The sequence below is a fragment of the Leucoraja erinacea genome, unplaced genomic scaffold (genome assembly GCF_028641065.1).
Source record: "Leucoraja erinacea ecotype New England unplaced genomic scaffold, Leri_hhj_1 Leri_429S, whole genome shotgun sequence".
In the NCBI taxonomy this organism is placed as follows: Eukaryota; Metazoa; Chordata; class Chondrichthyes; order Rajiformes; family Rajidae; genus Leucoraja; species Leucoraja erinaceus.
In genome coordinates this window covers 42,852-62,502 of record NW_026576330.1, presented here as the reverse complement: position 1 = coordinate 62,502, position 19,651 = coordinate 42,852, and the positions used below count along the sequence as shown (strand labels likewise).

General features: G+C 44.3%; 1 protein-coding gene across 1 annotated transcript in view; it reads right to left on the bottom strand.

Annotated features, from left to right (window-relative positions):
- Positions 1 to 243: 243 nt before the first annotated feature.
- Positions 244 to 19,651, bottom strand: part of tyw5 (tRNA-yW synthesizing protein 5) — a gene marked incomplete at its 5' end in the record, with an annotated part of 55,854 nt that continues 36,446 nt past the window's right edge. The window contains 4 exons of the mRNA XM_055630560.1: positions 244 to 352; positions 454 to 764; positions 5,065 to 5,181; positions 8,359 to 8,446. Of these exons, the coding sequence (XP_055486535.1) occupies positions 508 to 764; positions 5,065 to 5,181; positions 8,359 to 8,446 (462 nt within the window). The remainder of the gene's footprint in view (positions 353 to 453; positions 765 to 5,064; positions 5,182 to 8,358; positions 8,447 to 19,651) is intronic.

Genomic DNA, 19,651 nt, shown 5'->3' with positions numbered 1-19,651 from the left:
TTTTGCTTCATGACCTTCTCACTTCATACTGAAATGCTTTGGTCATTTAATCTCTATTACCACGCAACTATCCATAGTACCTTTAGTCCTTCTTCTTTCCCTCATTCCCCTGCAGAGTAGAATTTCCTTATCACTGACTTCTTCTGTTCAAATAAAAGGACATTGACCATTGAAATATTAAATCGATTAATTTTCACCAAGGATATTGCATCAGCTGCTGAGTATTTCTAGCAGCCAGTATTTTTGCATGTGTTCTGATTATAACTAAATTGATCAATTACTAAACCACCATTAAACAATAGAAAACTTTCCTTATTCAAATACAAGTTTTATTGTATTGTTTCACTGCCAATCATAATTACCCCGTGACCTTGTGTCTCCCACTGTGTTCTAGCTTCCTAGGGCAGCTGATAGTTTAAAATGTCCTTTTGAACCACAATTGCCAGGTTTGACCAATATGATATCTGTGCATTAAAAAAAATACTACGTAGTTAAGGAATGCGTACATTATTTATAATGTTTACTGTATGATTTGCTTTGTACCCGTAGAACCATTCTACGGGCATAAAAGTCTCTGTATTCGTCAGGTAGTTCGTCTAGTGTCTTTAGGGCTCGGTCCAATATCTGCATGGCTCTTGAGGCTGCTATGGGATCCTTGTTCCCATACGTGTCTGTTTTATTGTAGCAGTCTGCTGGAAGGTGTTTCCAAAAAACATTCACCCCCACCCCAAACACTTTAGCCACGGTGTTATGAAACCACAATGCTGTAAAGAATAAAAAGAGATTTAGAAGATTAAGATATTCTTACAAAGTACCAGTAACTGAAAGAACATTTCATACTTTGGATATTTCCAGCACGCGAAGCATGTATAAGTCAAGAACTTGGAATTAAAGTAATATCCAATAAATGTTGTGGTAGACACAAAATGCTGGAGTAACTCAAATTAGGCAACATCTCTGGAGAGAATGGATGGGTGCCGTTTCGGCTCGGGACCCTTTTTCAGACTCAACCCAAAACGTTGCACATTCTTTCTCTCCAGAGATGCTGCCTGTCCCACTGAGTTACTCCAGCATTTTGTGTCTTCCTTCGATTTAAACCAGCATCTGCAGTTCTTTCCTAATAATCTAGTCTCTATATATTTAAAACTCTCTTCGTTCGGATGTTTGTTCGCATTCTATTTCACAAATATTGCTTTCAGTTGTCATGGTATCTCCTCCTAAACCCGATGCGGTAATGGAGACAATTTTACATATTCTGATAGAGTTTTTCCTCGTGAATCCATCCATTTGAAAATTTGGTTAATTATTTCCCCACTGTTTTAGTAAAAAACATCATAATTTTAAAAATCATACGGCTGCTGACGTCACATGCCTTTGCTCGATGCTGTAATGCCTCCCTCCTCCCCTACCCCTCCCCACTCTTCTCCATCTCCCCCTCCCTCCCCATGTTTCCCCCATCTCCCCTCTCCCTACCCCTCTCCACTCTTCCCCCTCTATCCCCACTCTTTCCCATATCTCCCCTCCCTCCTCCCCACTCTTCCCCCTCTCTCGCCCCCTCCCCGCTCTCCCCACCACCCTCTCTCCCTTCCCCCTCTCCCCCCCACTCCCTAATCTCTCCCCCATCTGCCCCCTTCCTCCTCCCCCCCCCCTCTCCTCCCCCTCTCCTCACTCTCCCCCCCTCTCCCCCAGCTCTACCCCCTTCCGAACCCCTCCTACCCCCCTCCCTCTCTACCCTACCCCCTCCCCTTCCCTCTTTCTCTCTCCCCCACCCCTCTCCCCTCCCCCTCCCCCCTCCTCCCACCCCTCTCCCTCCCCTACCCCTCTCCCCCCCACCCCCCCCCCCCCCCCCCCCCCCCCCACTCTCCCCCGCAGGAGGGAGCTAGCCTTCCTGATGAGTTTGTTGATCCTATTGGCCTCCGCAGCCTTCGCCCTGTGCCAGGCAGCAAAGAAGATGGCACTGGCTATCACCGATTGGTAGAACATCTGCAGCATCTCACTGCAGATGTTGAAGGAGTGGAGCCTTCTCAAAAAGTACAGCACTCTGTCCCATCTTGTACAGGGCCTCAGTGTTCCTGGATCAATCCAGTTTACTGTCCAGGTCCATTCCAGAGTATTTGTACTCCCTGGTAAACTGCACATTCAAACCATTGATGGAGACAGGGGACAGGGATGTTCCTCTCCTCCTAAAGTCCACCACCAACTCCTTAGTCTCATTGGTGTTGAGCTGCAGGTGATTCAGCCCACACCACTCAACTAATGCGTTGACTGCACCTCTGTATTCAGCTTCCCTCCCCTCACTGATGCAGCCCACAATTGTAGTCATCTGAAAACTTCTGCAGGTGGCAGGAGACGGAGTTATATCTGAAGTCCAAGGTGTAGATGGTAAACAGAGGTTTAGGCCAATTGGTAAATTGAGGTTTAGGTCAGTTAGATTAATTTGCAACTGAAATTGCTGGAGGAACTGAGGATCATAACAATTCCAGAAATTGCAGTTTAATCAATGTCTTGGGTTTTTAGTTTTTGAGGAGAAACAGCTAGGATTCAAATTTGATTTCTTGATGTTATATTTTATACTTATGAAAGAAAAATCTATTACAACGTGAATGTGTGTCGAAAGAATCACATACAAATTGCAAAACTGTGACATATACAATGCAAGGAGAAAATGTTAGCAGGATTGTTATCCAAACCACCTGTTTTCTTTCTCAATAGTCCCAAATAATTTTCATCTCCATCCAAGAAGGTTATTGGCCTCAGTGTAACATCTCACCTGAAAGACTGCACTTCTGATATCCGAATCCGACCTTTTCTGTCCTGGGTCTCCTCCATTGCCAGAGCGAGCACCACCGGAAATTGTAGGAGCAGCACCTTATACTCCGCTTGGGCAGTCTGCACCCCAGCGGCTTGAACATTGACGTCCAATTTCCGGTAGCCCTTGCTGTCTCCTCCCCTTCTCAACTCCCTCAGCCCTTTGGCTCCTCCTCTTCCTTTCTTCTTTCCCACCACCTTGCATCGGTCTGAAGAAGGGTTTAGGCCCGAAACGTTGCCCTTTTCCTTTGCTCCATAGATGCTGCCACACCCGCTGAGTTTCTCCAGCATTTTTGTCTACCTTTGATTTTCCAAAATCTGCAGTTCCTTCTTGAACACTTCTGATAGTGGTGCATTGCTAGAGTCCTGCACTAGAATATCATCTGAGATTTGTTTTCAGACCTATCAAGCAGGGCATACTCATGGCATTTTTACTCAAGATGGAATATGCTCAATATAGAATAGACCACACCTCATTTAATTTTAACAGTACAGGTGCACAACCTTTTATCCGAAAGCCTTGGGACCAGACACCTTTCGTAATTCAGAATTTGTCGGTCTTCGGAATGGAAATTTTTTTGCGTAGATTTTAATGGCTGGCTCAGTGGTAGAGTGCTCGGCTCATATCCGCAAGGTCGCGGGTTTGCGCCTTGATCCCGGCAGAAGAAGTTGGAGCGGGGCTGGGCTGGGCTGATGCTGGCTGTGGGTCTCTGGGATCTCTGTGCTTGCGGTCGGCCTGGTGGTCGACGTCCAATTGGTCCTGACGTCTCCGGTGACTGCACTGACCTGCAGCCATCGCCGTCGTGAAGACAGTACAAAGCCCCCACGCCGGTGCAATGAGCGGGGAGCTGGAGAGGGGAGGGAAGGGGTCACACACATGGCCGGGAAGCAGAGGGGTGTAGGTGGGGTGAAACTGAAGGGAGCGACAATCTGCTGCTGCCTGCACGCTGAGTTTAAAAGTTCCCACGCAAGACTCACGATACACTGTGTATCGTGTCTACCGTGGGAACTTTTTAACTCAGCGGGCAGGTAGCAGCAGATTGTCAATTATTAACCCTCCCGCGCAATATACTCTCACCTTCTCTTTTATGAATGGGGATTTAGTTCCCCTTTCTTCGAGGACCGACCGGAGGTTCCGCTGTCACCTCTGCGGGCCGCCCTCGGTGAACGTCCTGTCTCCCTGTCCCTGGGATAGTAGGGGGCGATCAAATAGCACAATACCCCCCTCCCCCTCCAACTCCAGAGGAATCCGCTCTCCGATGGGCCGCTACGGCGACAAGTGGCAGTTCGCCCACAGCCCGAGCTGCGCGACCACAAGAACAAGACGTACCTTCCACACTATCAGCTTCTGCCCATACACTGCGTGTTCCTCTGAAGTTGGAACAGGGCTGGGCTGGAGTTGCTGATCTGGGATCTCCGTGCTTGCAGTGGGCCTGGGGGTCGGTGTCCCGATGAGAGGGCGCAGCTCGGGCTGTGGGCGAACTGCCACTTGTCGCCGTAGCGGCCCATCGGGGAGCGGCTTCTGGTGGTCCTGACGTCTCCGGCCAGTTTGCAGTTTTCTTCTGGAGTTGGAACGGGGCTGGGCTGCTGCTGGCTGTGGGTCTCTGGGATCTCCGTGCTTGCGGTGGGCCTGGGGGTCGGTGTCCCGTTGGTCCTGACGTCTCCGGTGACTGCACTGCGCTGCTAGAATCGCCGACGTGAAGACAGTGCAAAGCCCCCGCGCCGGTGCAATGAGCGGGGAGCTGGAGAGGGGAGGGAAGGGGTCACACACAAGGCCGGGAAGCAGAAGGGTGCAGGTGGGGTGAAACTGAAGGGAGCGACAATTTGCTGCTGCCTGCACGCTGAGTTAAAAATTTCCCACGCAAGACTCACGATACACTGTGTATCGTGTCTACCGTGGGAACTTTTTAACTCAGCGGGCAGGTAGCAGCATATTGTCAATTATTAACCCTCCCGCGCAATATACCCTCACCTCTTTTATGAATGGGGATTTAGTTCCCCTTTCTTCGAGGACCGACCGGAGGTTCCGCTGTCACCTGTGCAGGCCGCCCTCAGTGAACGTTTTCAAGGACCTTTCTTCAAGGACCGAAAAAATGTCGCTATTCGGAGGTTTTCGTTATTTGGATCGTCGGATAAAAGGTTGTGCACCTGTATTCAGGAGAATCCTTTATGATCTTCAGTTATCAAGAATGATATAATGCTTTGCTAGTTCATTTTGAGGTTAAATTCAAATATACAATTGTTCCAGCAGAATACCTGGAATGAAAAGCACATCGCCTGCCTCTAATTGACATTCATAACGCTGGGCTTTAGCAAATTGTGGATATTTTTCTAAATCAGGCGTGTCCAGGTCCAACACCTCAGATTTATCACCTGTACAAAGTTAGAAACAATTATGATTACAATCAGTTAAGCAAACAGTAAAAACTGCAAACATATTTCCTAAGTGTGACAAAGTATGATAATTACCTGTATAATTTTAATATTCAAATGCAAGTGTACAAAATGATTGATTTGGTTCTATGTGTTGTATAATTTTATTATTTTCTTACTGTAACTACATCTGGAACTTTTGTTGATATCAAAGTTTCCTCCTTGTCTGTACAACAACCACTCTAAAGCTGACTTTAGTTCTGTTAGTGTTCTATGCTTTTAACGGTGCTCACGATATTAAAAATGTACCAAAGATAGACAAAATGCTGGAATAACTCACAGTTAGAGTAACTCTGGAGAGAAGGAATGGGTGATGTTTCACCACCTCAGACCCAAAACGTCACCCATTCCTCTCTCCAGAGATGTTGCCTGTCCTGCTGTTACTCCTGCATTTTATGTCTATCTTCAGTTTAAAACAGCACCTGCAGTTCCGTACTACACATAAAAAATGTACCAATTATCGTCCCAATACGACCTTTGCTGGTATGTTGATTTCTTTAACCCACCTCTGTTTTTATAGTATCAAAATTCTGATAAATTATAGTAAAAAAGTTTGAATACTTTCAGTGACATTAGGTCATAAATTATTACATTTAATTGAAGTTTTTTAAAGAATATCTGTTTGTCAACTTTGCCACAATAGCCATGTCACAGCACTGTCATTCAGGCTCTTCGAAATGCTGATCTGTATTCCAACTGTCTCCATATTCCCAAATATCCATGCATTGCAAAAAATAATCAATTACAGAGTTAGAATAATTTCAGTTTGCATTCAATTTTTTTTCCCATGGGAGCCTTCAGTTCCTTGTGTGGGGAATTATAAAAAACTCTCTAATGATGTGATGGAAAGCTTACAGTGGCTTGCAAAAGTATTCATACCTCTTGAACTTTTCCACATTTTGTCACGTTACAATCACAAACGTAAATGTATTTAATTGGGATTTTATGTGATAGACCAACACAAAGTGGCGCATAATTGTGAAGTGGAAGGAAAATGATACATGGTTTTCAAATTTTTCTACAAATAAAAAACTGAAAAGTGTGGCGTGCAAAAGTATTCAACCCCCTTTACTCTGATGCCCCTAAATAAAATCCAGTGCAACCAATTGCCTTCAGAAGTCACCTAATTAGTAAATAGAGTCCACTTGTGTGTAATCTAATCTCAGTATAAATACAGCTGTTCTATGAAGGCCTCAGAGGTTTGTTAGATAACATTAGTGAACAAACAGCATCAAGAAGCCCAAGGAACACACCAGACATGTCAGGGATAAAGTTGTGGAGAAGTTTAAAGCAGGGTTAGGTTATAAAAAATATCCCAAGCTTTGAACATCTCAAATGGAAAGAGTATGGCACAACTGCAAACCTACCAAGACATGGCCCTCCACCTAAACTGACAGGCCAGGCAAGGAGAGCATTGATCAGAGAAGCGAAGAGGTCCATGGTAACTCTGGAGGAGCTGCAGAGATCCACAGCTCAGGTGGGAGAATCTGTCCACAGGACAACTATTAGTCGTGCACTCCACAAATCGGACCTTCATGGAAGAGTGGCAAGAAGATAGCCATTGTTGAAAAAAAGCCATAAGAAGTCCCGTTTGCAGTTTGCCACAAGCCATGTGGGGGACACAGCAAACATGTGGAGGAAGGTGCTCTGGTCAGATGAGACCAAAATTGAAGTGTTTGGCCTAAATGCAAAACGCTATGTGTGGCGGAAAACTAACACTGCACATCACCCTGAACACACCATCCTCACTGTGAAACATGGTGGTGGCAGCATCATGCTGTGGGGATGCTTTTCTTCAGCAGGGACAGGGAAGCTAGTCAGAGTTGATGGGAGAAGATGGATGGAGCCAAATACAGGGCAATCTTGGAAGAAAACCTGTTAGAGTCTGCAAAAGACTTGAGACTGGGGTGGAGGTTCACCTTCCAGCAGGACAACGACCCTAAACATATAGCCAGAGCTATAATGTAATGGTTTAGATCAAAGCATATTCATGTGTTAGAATGGCCCAGTCAAAGTCTAAATCCTAAATCCAATTGAGAATCTCTGGCAAGACTTGAAAATTGCTGTTCACAGACGCTCTCCATCCAATCTGACTGAGCTTGAGCTATTTTGCAAAGAAGAATGGGCAAAAATTTCAGTCTCTAGATGTGCAAAGCTGGTAGAGACATACCCCAAAAGACTTGCAGCTGTAATTGCAGTGAAAGGTGTTTCTACAAAGTATTGACTCAGGGGGGCTGAATACTTTTGCACGCCACACTTTTCAGTTTTTTATTTGTAAAAAAATTTGAAAACCATGTATCATTTTCCTTCCACTTCACAATTATGCACCACTTTGTGTTGGTCTATCACATAAAATCCCAATAAAATACATTTACGTTTGTGGTTGTAACGTGACAAAATGTGGAAAAGTTCAAGGGGTATGAAAACATTTGCAAGCCACTGTATATTCCCTTTGTTTGTCACTGCACCACCTGTTTTCTCACACAGCTATTTTCCAAACTCAACCTTCTGTACTCTGTGTATCGACATACCAAAAGGAGAGAGAGAGAGAGAGAGAGAGAGAGAGAGAGAGAGAGAGAGAGAGAGAGACAGACAGAGACAGACAGAGAGAGACAGCGAGAGACAGCGAGAGACAGACAAACAGAGAGAGAGAGAGAGACAGACAGAGAGATAGACAGAATGAGACAAAGACAGAGAGAGAGGCGAGCCATCGAAGAGCGGTGGACCAAAGGAGAACAGGGAAGGTCTTTGGAGAGCGAGGAAAGCCATTGGAGCGAGGAGGGCCGTTGGAGAGCTCCCTGGCAGGTGGGGGAGGGGTCGGGCCTGTTGCCACGTGCGGCAGCAGGCAGAAGATAGGACCGTTTGGTAAACTTTAGCAACTTTGTCGATGCCTAAACATGGTGATACTTGTGCACTACCTAGGTCATGTCTGCTACTAGATTTTATTGGATTGTAAGCAAAACAAAGCATTTCTCTATACCTAGGTACATGTGACAATAGAGTATCATTGAATTATTGTCCTGTGTGGGTCAGGCTTGATGATGCTTAGTTTGAAATTAATTTAGATCTGAATTATAATTCAGTAAGATCGGGTACACTGCAACTAGTTCACGTCACCTGTTAAGTATAAATATGGTGCATCTCGAGGGCTGAAGAGAACCACTTGTTTACTTCCGGTTACTTGGATCAGGAGGTTATCCATAACCTGCAGGAGACAATAAATTACAAACATTTATCTGCAATTCTTATTCAATCTTATAACAGTGGAAGCGTTGCTTTGTAGTCAGTTGTTTATTGAGTCTCCAATTATATTGCACATTTAACATGGCACCGAATGGTCCTCCCACAGAGTTGTCTTATACTTTTCCTCTAGTGAAGAGAAACACGTTATTTTTTATCAAGTTAGTTTCTAATATGAAACAAATGTTTGTTGGTGAGAATTGAAGAATCTAGCTAGCCCCATCAAACGTGGATGGGTACAAGCGAAGTGAGAAACTTTTTATGAAACCAAATTTCCTGTAGGAGGCCATAATTGTCCAACAAGTCTATGCTACACAGAGCAATCCAAGCCACTGCTAGCTTTCCCTTCAATTATTCTCACTTTATTCTCATCAGTTCCTCCTAGAATCGACTACGTAGATGAGTGGTTGTATTTGGGGGGGGGGGGGGGATGATGCGGTTGAGGTGAAGTAGCTAATCTGGCTAGAAAAATTGGGCATGAAATATCTGAAGAAAATTCAAACATCTATCTTTCCCAGTTGACAGTTAGATATAAACATAGAACATTATAGCACAGGATCGACCCTTCAGCCCACAATGTCCAAGTTGAATATGATCTGAAGTGAAACTAACCTCCTGTTGTTTTGGTATAACTAGCATCCAATAAAACAACTTTAAATACAACCCTTAAGGAGACTATCAAAGACAGGTAAAGGATAGATACACCAGTAAAGAGAGAACCCAGCAAATATCCAAATGACATTTAATAAAAATGCACAGCTACATATCAACAGATACATTCAATGTGAAACTGGTCATGAATGCTGCCATAAATAAATATATACATTCAAGATATTAACCCAGGTTAAAAAATAACATAATACAATACTGTTTATTGTCAATTGAACCTTAAATGAAGTTCAAACAAAATTTAGTTACTGCAGTCATACATCAAGAAAAGAACCAATACACACACCAACACAATTCACATAAACATCCATCACAGTGAATCTCCTCACTGTGATGGAAGGCAAAGTCTTGTCTCTCCCCTGCTCTCCATTTGCCTCCCAATGTTAAAGACCCCGACAGGCGATGGCAAGTCCTGCGGCCATTAAGGTCTTTGATATATTTATTTCAATATCTAAAGGTGAACAATCCTTCTAATTATTTTCTTATAATCCCAGATCTGTCATTTTTCTTGAAGGTCTTGACTGAGTAATTTGTACAAAATTCAGCATACGTGAAGCAAGCTATTCAGAAAAATCAGGCCAATACAGGCATGTCTAATAACGCTATCAACAACAATGATGTATGCTTGAATATGCATTTGTAATGATGATGAGTATAGCTAATGTTCCCCTCCATAACACTCCTGTTACATATCAATCGAGACATTCAACCAAGATCTTGTGACTGGAAGTGGATAGAGTGGAAGAGCTGCAGATACTGGTTTACACCGAAGATCTGAAGAAGGGCCACGACCCGTAACGTCACCCATTCCTTCTATCCAGAGATGCTGCCTGACCTGAGTTACTCCAGCATTTTGTGTCTATCATCTGAGAGAGTGGGAGGTGGTGGATGTTAAGTCTGCAAGGTCTCCCTTCCCTCTTTCAGGGAGAATAAGTACTCTCACAACTCCCTTCAAGAAAAGCAGATAACCTAGAGCCCTGGCTAAAGTTCATTCAGTATCCGGCTCACTGACAGCCAAGATGTCTCAGAGAAGCTTGACATTCTTACTAGGTAAGATAGTTTGAAGTCATGCATTATTAGTGAGCATGAGGCGCTTCACTCCTTACAAGACACAGAGTAACTCTTGCAAAGTTTGCAAATTGGAGGTGTTTGGATCCAACCCAGTCTCACTGGGTCTTTTTAAAAAGCAAATTAACCTTTTGTTTCACCCATTTTCATAAATGAAGCAATCCGATGCTAGGGTAGCACATTTTATGAACATGCAGATATATCTTTTCAATGTTTCTGAAGAAAGGCATTATTTATTGGCCAGTGTTTATAGTAAACTAGACTAAGTGGGACCCGTTGGGTCCCAGCATCACACAGGAGGGCTGGTCATCCAACGCAATATTCCACCTCTCCACCAATTCTACTATTGGTGGCCAGTTGGGGGGGGGGGGGGGGGGGGGGGGGGGGGTGGGGGGGGGGGGGGGGGGGGGCTTTCTGGATGGCTAGTATGGGTGTTGTAGGCTGAAGGGACTGGTTTCCAGAGGGCTAGTATGCAAATTGTGCGCCAAATGGATTCTTGGGCTGGCGTCTCAGTCAATCAAGCCTGTTGTGCTGGCAACTCACTCACTCACGGCTGGTGGGCTGGTAGTTGACTCACGGCTAATCCTTGAAATACTATTTCAAGCAGGGTATAAGGCCACCAAATTCAAGTGCAGTTTCTTATCACTTCTAGCAGGGTGCAAGGCCACCAAATTCAAGTGCAGTTTCATACCATTTGAAGTAGGGTGCAAAGCCATTAAGGACAGCGAGCCGTTACCTCTCCCTCCTCCATCTTGCAGAGACTGAGCCACACCCACATTTCCAGGTTTTATAACCGCTCCAACCCCCCCCCCCCCTACCCCCCACCGGAAAAGGTGTGGCTTTCATGGAGTGATTGACAGGAGAGAGGTTCTCATCATTTAAAAAAAAACTAATAACACTTTTATTTTTCATTGATGGGAAGAATTCTCTGCACCTGCTCAGCGGAGGGTAAGATGGCCAAAAAGATGAGTAAGATGGCCAAAAATCACAGCCGTAAGTGGTAGCGTTTTATCTAAAATCGATACACAGTGCAAACAGGAAGTAAGTGCATTTGCAGTCCTACCTTTAGCTTCAAGCCAAACCCACCCACTATTTGCAGTAAGTAGTGCATTTCAACTTCATTTTGCAGTAAGTTGTGCCTTTCAACTTCAAGCCAATGCATCCAAGCCACCATTTGCAGTAAGTAATGCCTTTTAACTTCAAGCCATTCCACCCAAGCCACCATTTGCAGTAAGTAGTGCCTTTCAACTTCATACCACACCCAAGCCACACCCAAGTCACCATTAGCAGTAAGAGGTGCCTTTCGACTTCAAGTCAAAGCTCCCAAGCCACCATTTGCAGTAAGTAGTGCCTTTCAACTTCATGCCACCATTTGCAGTGCCTTTCAACTTAAAGCCAAAGCACCCAAGCCACCATTTGCAGTAAGTAGTGCCTTTCAACTTCAAGCCACAATTTGCAGTAAGTAGTGCTTTCAACTTCAAGCCAATGCACCCACGCCCCCATTTGCAGTAAGTAATGCATTTTAACTTCAAGCCATTGCAACCAAGCCACCATATGCAGTAAGTAGTGCCTTTCAACTTCAAGTCAAAGCTCCCAAGCCACCATTTGCAGGAAGTAGTGCCTTTCAACTTCAAGTCAAAGCAACCAAGCCACCATTTGCAGTAAGTGGTGTCTTTCAACTTCAAGCCACACCCAAGCTACCATTTGCAGTAAGTAGTGCCTTTCAACTTCATGCCACCATTTGCAGTAAGTAGTGTCTTTCAACTTCAAGCCACACCCAAGCTACCATTTGCAGTAAGTAGTGTCTTTCAACTTCAAGCCACACCCAAGCTACCATTTGCAGTAAGTAGTGCCTTTCAACTTCAAGCCAAAGCAACCAAGCCACCATTCGCAGTAATAGTGCCTTTCAACTTCAAGCCAAAGCTCCCAAGCCTCCATTTGCAGTAAGTAATGCCTTTCAACTTCAAGTGCCACAATTTGCAGTGTGGTGTCTTTCAACTTCAAGCCACACCCGCCACCATTTGCAGTAAGTAGTGCCTTTCAACTTCAAGCCAAAACAACCAAGCGACCATTTGCATTAATAGTGCCTTTCAACTTCAAACCAAAGCTCCCAAGCCACCATTTGCAGTAAGTAGTGCCTTTCAACTTCATGCCACCATTTGCAGTAAGTAATGCCTTTCAACTTCAAGCCAATGCACCCACGCCCCCCATTTGCAGTAAGTAGTGCCTTTCAACTTCAAGCCACACCCAAGCCATCATTTGCAGGTAGTGCCTTTCAACTTCAAGTCAAAGCTCCCAAGCCACAATTTGCAGTAATAGTGCCTTTCAAGCTGCAAGCCAAAGAACCAATAGACATTGTTTTGCAAGCTTTAGAAGCAATAGACATTTTTTGCAAGCTTTAGAACCAATAGACATTTTTTGCAAGCTTTAGAACCAATAGACACTTTTTTTGCAAGCTTTAGAACCAATAGACACGTTTTGCAAGCTTTAGAACCAATAGACACTTTTTGCAAGCTTTAGAACCAATAGACACTTTTTGCAAGCTTTAGAACCAATAGAGACACTTTTTGCAAGCTTTAGAACCAATAGACATTTTTTGCAAGCTTTAGAACCAATAGACCTTTTTTGCAAGCTTTAGAACCAATAGACATTTTTTTGCAAGCTTTAGAACCAATAGACACATTTTTTGCAAGCTTTAGAATAGACATTTTTTGCAAGCTTTAGAACCAATAGAGACATTTTTTTGCAAGCTTTAGAACCAATAGAGACACTTTTTTGCAAGCTTTAGAACCAATAGACATTTTTTTGCAAGCTTTAGAACCAATAGACATTTTTTGCAAGCTTTAGAACCAATAGACATTTTTTTTGCAAGCTTTAGAACCAATAGACATTTTTTGCAAGCTTTAGAACCAATAGACAAATTTTTGCAAGCTTTAGAACCAATAGACACATTTTTTGCAAAGCTTTAGAACCAATAGACATTTTTTTTTGCAAGCTTTAGAACCAATAGACATTTTTTTGCAAGCTTTAGAACCAATAGAGACACTTTTTGCAAGCTTTAGAACCAATAGACATTTTTTTGCAAGCTTTAGAACCAATAGACATTTTTTGCAAGCTTTAGAACCAATAGACATTTTTTTGCAAGCTTTAGAACCAATAGACATTTTTTTTGCAAGCTTTAGAACCAATAGAGACACTTTTTTGCAAGCTTTAGAACCAATAGACATTTTTTGCAAGCTTTAGAACCAATAGAGACACTTTTTTTGCAAGCTTTAGAACCAATAGACACATTTTTTTGCAAGCTTTAGAACCAATAGAGACATTTTTTGCAAGCTTTAGAACCAATAGACATTTTTGCAAGCTTTAGAACCAATAGAGATTTTTTTGCAAGCTTTAGAACCAATAGACATTTTTTTGCAAGCTTTAGAACCAATAGACATTTTTTGCAAGCTTTAGAACCAATAGACATTTTTTGCAAGCTTTAGAACCAATAGACACATTTTTTGCAAGCTTTAGAACCAATAGACATTTTTTGCAAGCTTTAGAACCAATAGACATTTTTTTTTGCAAGTTTTAGAACCAATAGACATTTTTTTGCAAGCTTTAGAACCAATAGACATTTTTTTTTGCAAGCTTTAGAACCAATAGACATTTTTTGCAAGCTTTAGAACCAATAGACACACTTTTTGCAAGCTTTAGAACCAATAGACATTTTTTGCAAGCTTTAGAACCAATAGACATTTTTTTTGCAAGCTTTAGAACCAATAGACATTTTTGCAAGCTTTAGAACCAATAGACATTTTTTTGCAAGCTTTAGAACCAATAGACATTTTTGCAAGCTTTAGAACCAATAGACAATTTTTTTGCAAGCTTTAGAACCAATAGACATTTTTTGCAAGCTTTAGAACCAATAGAGAATTTTTTTGCAAGCTTTAGAACAAATAGACACTTTTTTTGCAAGCTTTAGAACCAATAGACATTTTTTTGCAAGCTTTAGAACCAATAGACATTTTTTGCAAGCTTTAGAACCAATAGACACATTTTTTGCAAGCTTTAGAACCAATAGACATTTTTTTGCAAGCTTTAGAACCAATAGACACACTTTTTGCAAGCTTTAGAACCAATAGACATTTTTTGCAAGCTTTAGAACCAATAGACATTTTTTGCAAGCTTTAGAACCAATAGACATTTTTTGCAAGCTTTAGAACCAATAGACATTTTTTTTGCAAGCTTTAGAACCAATAGACATTTTTTTGCAAGCTTTAGAACCAATAGACATTTTTTGCAAGCTTTAGAACCAATAGACATTTTTTTTGCAAGCTTTAGAACCAATAGACACTTTTTTGCAAGCTTTAGAACCAATAGACATTTTTTTGCAAGCTTTAGAACCAATAGAGACACTTTTTGCAAGCTTTAGAACCAATAGACATTTTTTGCAAGCTTTAGGGAACCAATAGACATTTTTTGCAAGCTTTAGAACCAATAGACATTTTTTTTGCAAGCTTTAGAACCAATAGAGACTGTTTTGCAAGCTTTAGACAATAGACACATTCTGCAAGCATTTTAGAAACACTAAGTAATTTACATTTGAGTAGACATGTGTTCAGTGTTATTCACAGCTCAGAGAAACGTGACCCTCTGCCTTCCTCCATCTTGAAGAGACTATGTGGCAATTTTCTTAAAACATTAATATCTCTGTCAACTTTATTCAACGGGAAAAATACTCGGCACACATGCGGCGGAGGGGGGCTCTGAGCAAGGTGGCCAAAAATGACGGCCGTAGGTGGCGGCGTTCTCTCGGAAATCGTAGCACAGAAGGCCAAAACCGGTCCAGAACAGACTTTTAGTAATATAGATAGACAAAAACCTATTATTGGAGCATGAGGTATTTTACATTGATCTTTATATACAGTGTATTCAGAAAGTATTCAGACCCCTTCACTTTTTCCACATTTTGTTACCTTACAGCCTTATTCTAAAATTGGATAAAAAACATTTTTTTTATCATCAATCTACACACAATACCCCATAATAAAAAAGTGAAAACAGGTTAGAAATTTTTGTAAAGTAATTAAAAAGAAATAACTGAATTATCAGATTTACATAAGTAATGTGCTCGGTCCAGAAGTGGCTGTGCTGCCTGGAGCTGCGGCCTGCCTGCAGTCCGTCTGATTTTCTTTTTTTTGTTGTTTTCTTTTGTCTGTTTTAGTTAAACTAACTTTATTAGGTTATGTATGGGTGGGGGGGGGGGGGGGGGGGGGGGGGGGGGGGGGGGGGATAAAACATGGTTTTAGTCTCTTCCTTTGGGGGGGATGCGACATGTTCTTGTCGTGTCCCCCGTCTACGTCTCCGTCTGCGCTAATGGCGGAGCTGGCGGCCTCGGGGCTGTGGTGGTGTTCTGGCGGCGGCCCGACTTGGAGGTGTGGCGGCGTTCCGGCGGCGGACCCGACTTGGAGCTGTGGCGGCGTTCTGGCGTTCCGGCGGTGGACCCGACTTCGGAGCTGGGGCGGCGTTCTGCCGTTTCCGGCGGCAGACCCGACTTCGGAGCTGAGGCGGCGTTCTGGCGTTTGACCTGACTTCGGAGGCTCGGCCGCGGCCCCAGTGGACGACATCGTCAGGAACACGCAGGTCACAGGTTGGTGACCTGTTTTTCCGGAGCTCCCGCAACAACAGCTTCATCTGTTGGACTGCAGGGCGGCAGCTTCGACCACCCTGGGCCGCGGAGTTTGAACCGGCCCGTTAGCGGAGCACGGTTGAGCCGCAATACTTACTACATCACCCGGTGGGGTCACAACATCGGAAGCCTGGATCGCCTCAGTGCAGAGGGAGAACAAGGAGGGAAGAGACAAAGACTTTAAGACTTTTGTCTTCCATCACAGTGAGGAGGCGCCTGGTGAACTCACTGTGGTGGATGTTAAATTTGTGTTTATTGTGTGTTTCTGGTATTTTTATTATATGTATGACTGCAAGGCAACAACATTTTGTTCAGACCGAAACGTCTGAATGACAATAAAGGATACTTTGACTTTTGACTTTGACTTTGTATTCAGACCCTTTACTCAGTACTTTGTTGAGTCAAGTCATGAGTCAAGAGAGTTTATTGTCCCAGATAAGACAATGAAATTCTTGCTTTGCTTCAGCACAACAGAATATAGTAGGCATGAATACAGAACATATCAGTGTGTCCATATACCATTATATAAATGTATACACACATCAATAAATAAGCAGATGAAGTGCAAATAAGCAGATAATGGTCTATTAATGTTCACAGATTTGTTTCAGTTGAGTTTAATAGCCCGATGGCTGTGGGGAAGTAGCAATTCCTGAACCTGGACGTTGCAGTCTTCAGGTTCATGTACCTTCCACCTGAAGGTAGCGGGGAAGATGAGTGTGTGGCCAGGATGGTGTGGGTACTTGATGATGCTGCCAGCCTTTTTTAGGTAGCGACTATGATAGATCCCCTCAATGGTAGTGAGTTCAGAGCTGATGATGGACTGGGCAGTGTTTACTACTTTTTGTAGTCTTTTCCGCTCCTGGGCGCTCAAGTTGCCGAACCAAGCCACGATGTAACCGGTCAGCATGCTCTCCACTGTACAGCTGTAGAAGTTAGAGAGAGTCCTCCTTGACAAACCGACTCTCCGTAATCATCTCAGGAATTAGAGTCGCTGATGTGCTTTCTTAATAATTGCATGAGTGTTCTCGGACCTGGAGAGATCTTCAGAAATATGCACGCCCAGGAATTTGAAGCTCTTGACCCTCTCCACCATCGACCCATTGATATAAATGGGATTGTGGGTCCCCATCCTACCCCTTCGAAAGTCCACAATCAGTTCCTTGGTTTTGCTGGTGTTGAGGGCCAGGTTATTGTGCTGGCACCATTTTGTCAGTCGGTCGATCTCACTTCTATATTCTGACTCATCCCCATCAGTGATACGTTCCACAACAGTGCTGTCGTCAGCGAACTTGATGATGGAGTTTGCACTATGACCGGCTATGCAGTCATGATTATAGAGAGAGTACAGCAGGGGGCTGAGCACGCAGGCTTGAGGTGTTCCCGTGCTGATTGTTATCGAGGCTGACACATTTCCACCAATACGAACTGTCTGTGAATGAGGAAGTTGAGGATCCAATTGCAGAGGACTGCGCAGAAACCCAGTTCTGCGAGTTTGGTAACCAGCTTGGAGGGGATGATTGTATTAAATGTCGAGCTGTAATCAATGAATAACAGCCTGACATATGAGTTTTGTTGTCCAAGTGGTCCAGAGAGGAGTGGAGGGCCAGGAGATCACATCCACCGTTGATCTGTTGTGGCGGTAGGCGAACTGCAGTGGGTCCAGGTTTTTGTCGAGGTAGGAGTTGATTTGCGCCATGATCAACCTCTCAAAGCACTTCATCACCACCGACGGTATTGCCACTGGTCGATAGTCATTCAGGCACGTCACCTTACTCTTCTTGGGTATAATTGATGCCCTTTTAAAACAAGTGGGAAACTCAGACCTCAGAAGTGAGAGGTTGAAAATGTCTGCAAAAACTCCAGCCAGATGGTCCGCACAGGTTTTTAGAGCACGACCGGGTATACCATCAGGTCCAGGCGCTTTTCGAGGGTTCACCCCTCTGAAGGATTTCCTGACGTCAGCCTCTGTGACTGAGACTGAAATACCATCACAGCGAATGGGGGCTCGGGAAGGCACGTCAGTGTTCTCCCTATCAAAGCGTGCGTAAAATGCATTCTGAGGGAGTGATGTTTCGCCGACATTTGAGCTACCTCCTGATTTTGCCTTGTAGGAGGTGATTGCATTCAGGCCCCGCCACAGCTGCCGAACATCTGTTTCATTCTCCAGCTTGGAGCAGAAGTCCATTTTGGCCTTTTTGATGGCCTTACCAAGGTTGTATCTGGACTTCATGTAGACCACTGTATCATCAGGCATGAATGCCCGGTGTCTGGTCTTCAGAAGAGTGCGGATCTCAGAGTCCATCCAAGGCCCCCCCCCCCCGACCAGCACTGTACAGTCCTCACCTTAGGTGGTGCGCTCTTCAATTGCTGTAGGCAGGAAGGCACGGTATGGTCGGATTTACTGAAGTGGGGGCGAGGGATAGAGCGATAGGCATCCTTGTCGGTGGTGTAGCAATGGTCGAGGGTGTTTGGTCCTCTGGTGCAGCAGGAGACATGTTGGTGGAAGTTAGGGAGCGATTTCTTGAGGTTTGCTTTATTGAAGACCCCGGCTATGGTGGTAAACGCCTCAGGATAAGACGTCTGATGTTTGTTGACCACGGCGTGCAGTTCCTCCAGTGCCAGACGCACGTCTGCCTGGGGTAGGATGTAGACCATGGTCAGGATAATGGAGGTGAATTCCCTTGGAAGTTAGAAGGGGTGGCACTTCACTGCCAAATGCTCGAGGTGTGGAGAGCAGCAGTTGGACAGGACTGCCACGTCAGCGATTACAGCTACAAGCTTGGCACACCTGTATTTGGGTAATTTCTCCCATTCGTCTCTGCAGATCCTCTCAAGCTCTGTCAGGTTGGATGGGGAGCATCGATGCACAGCTATTTTCAGGTCCCTCCAGAGATGTTCAATCAGGTTCAATTCCAGGCTCTGGCTGGGCCACCCAAGGACATTCACAGACTTGTCACAAAGCCACTCAAACATTGTCTTGGCTTTGTGCTTAGGGTCGTTGTCCTGTTGGAAGGTGAACCTCCAGCCCAGTCTGAGGTCCAGAATGCTTTAAAACAGGTTTTCATCAAGGATATCTCTGCACTTTGCTCTGTTCATCTTTCCCTCGATCCTGACTGGTCTCCCAGTTCCTGCTGCTGAAAAAACATCCCCACAGCATGATGCTGGCATGCCATGCTACACCGTAGGTATGGTATTGGCCAGGTGTTGAGCAGTGCCTGGTTTCCTCCAGACTTGACGCTTCGCTTTCAGGACAAAGAGTTTAATCTCGGTTTCATCAGACCAGAGAATCTTGTTTCTCATGCCTTTTGGCAAACTCCAAGCGGGCTGTCATGTGCCTTTTACTGAGGAGTGGCTTCCGTCTGGCCACTCTATCATAAAGGCCTGATTGGTGGAGTGCTGCAGATATAGATGTCCTTCTCCCATCTCCACAGAGGAACTCTGGAGCTCTGTCAGAGTGACCATCGGGTTCTTGGTCACCTCCCTGACCAAGGCCCTTCTCCCCCGATTGCTCAGTTTGGCCGTGCGGCCATCTCTAAAGTTCCAAAGTTCTACCATTTTAGAATGACGGAGGCCACTGTGCTCTTCGGGACCTGCAATGCTGCAGACATTGTTTTATACCCTTCCCCAGATCTGTGGCTCGACACAATCCTGTCTCGGAGGTCGACGGACAATTCTTTCGTCTTCATGGCTTGGTGTCAACTGTGGGACCTTATATACACAGGTGTGTGCCCTTTCCAAATCATATAACCATATAAC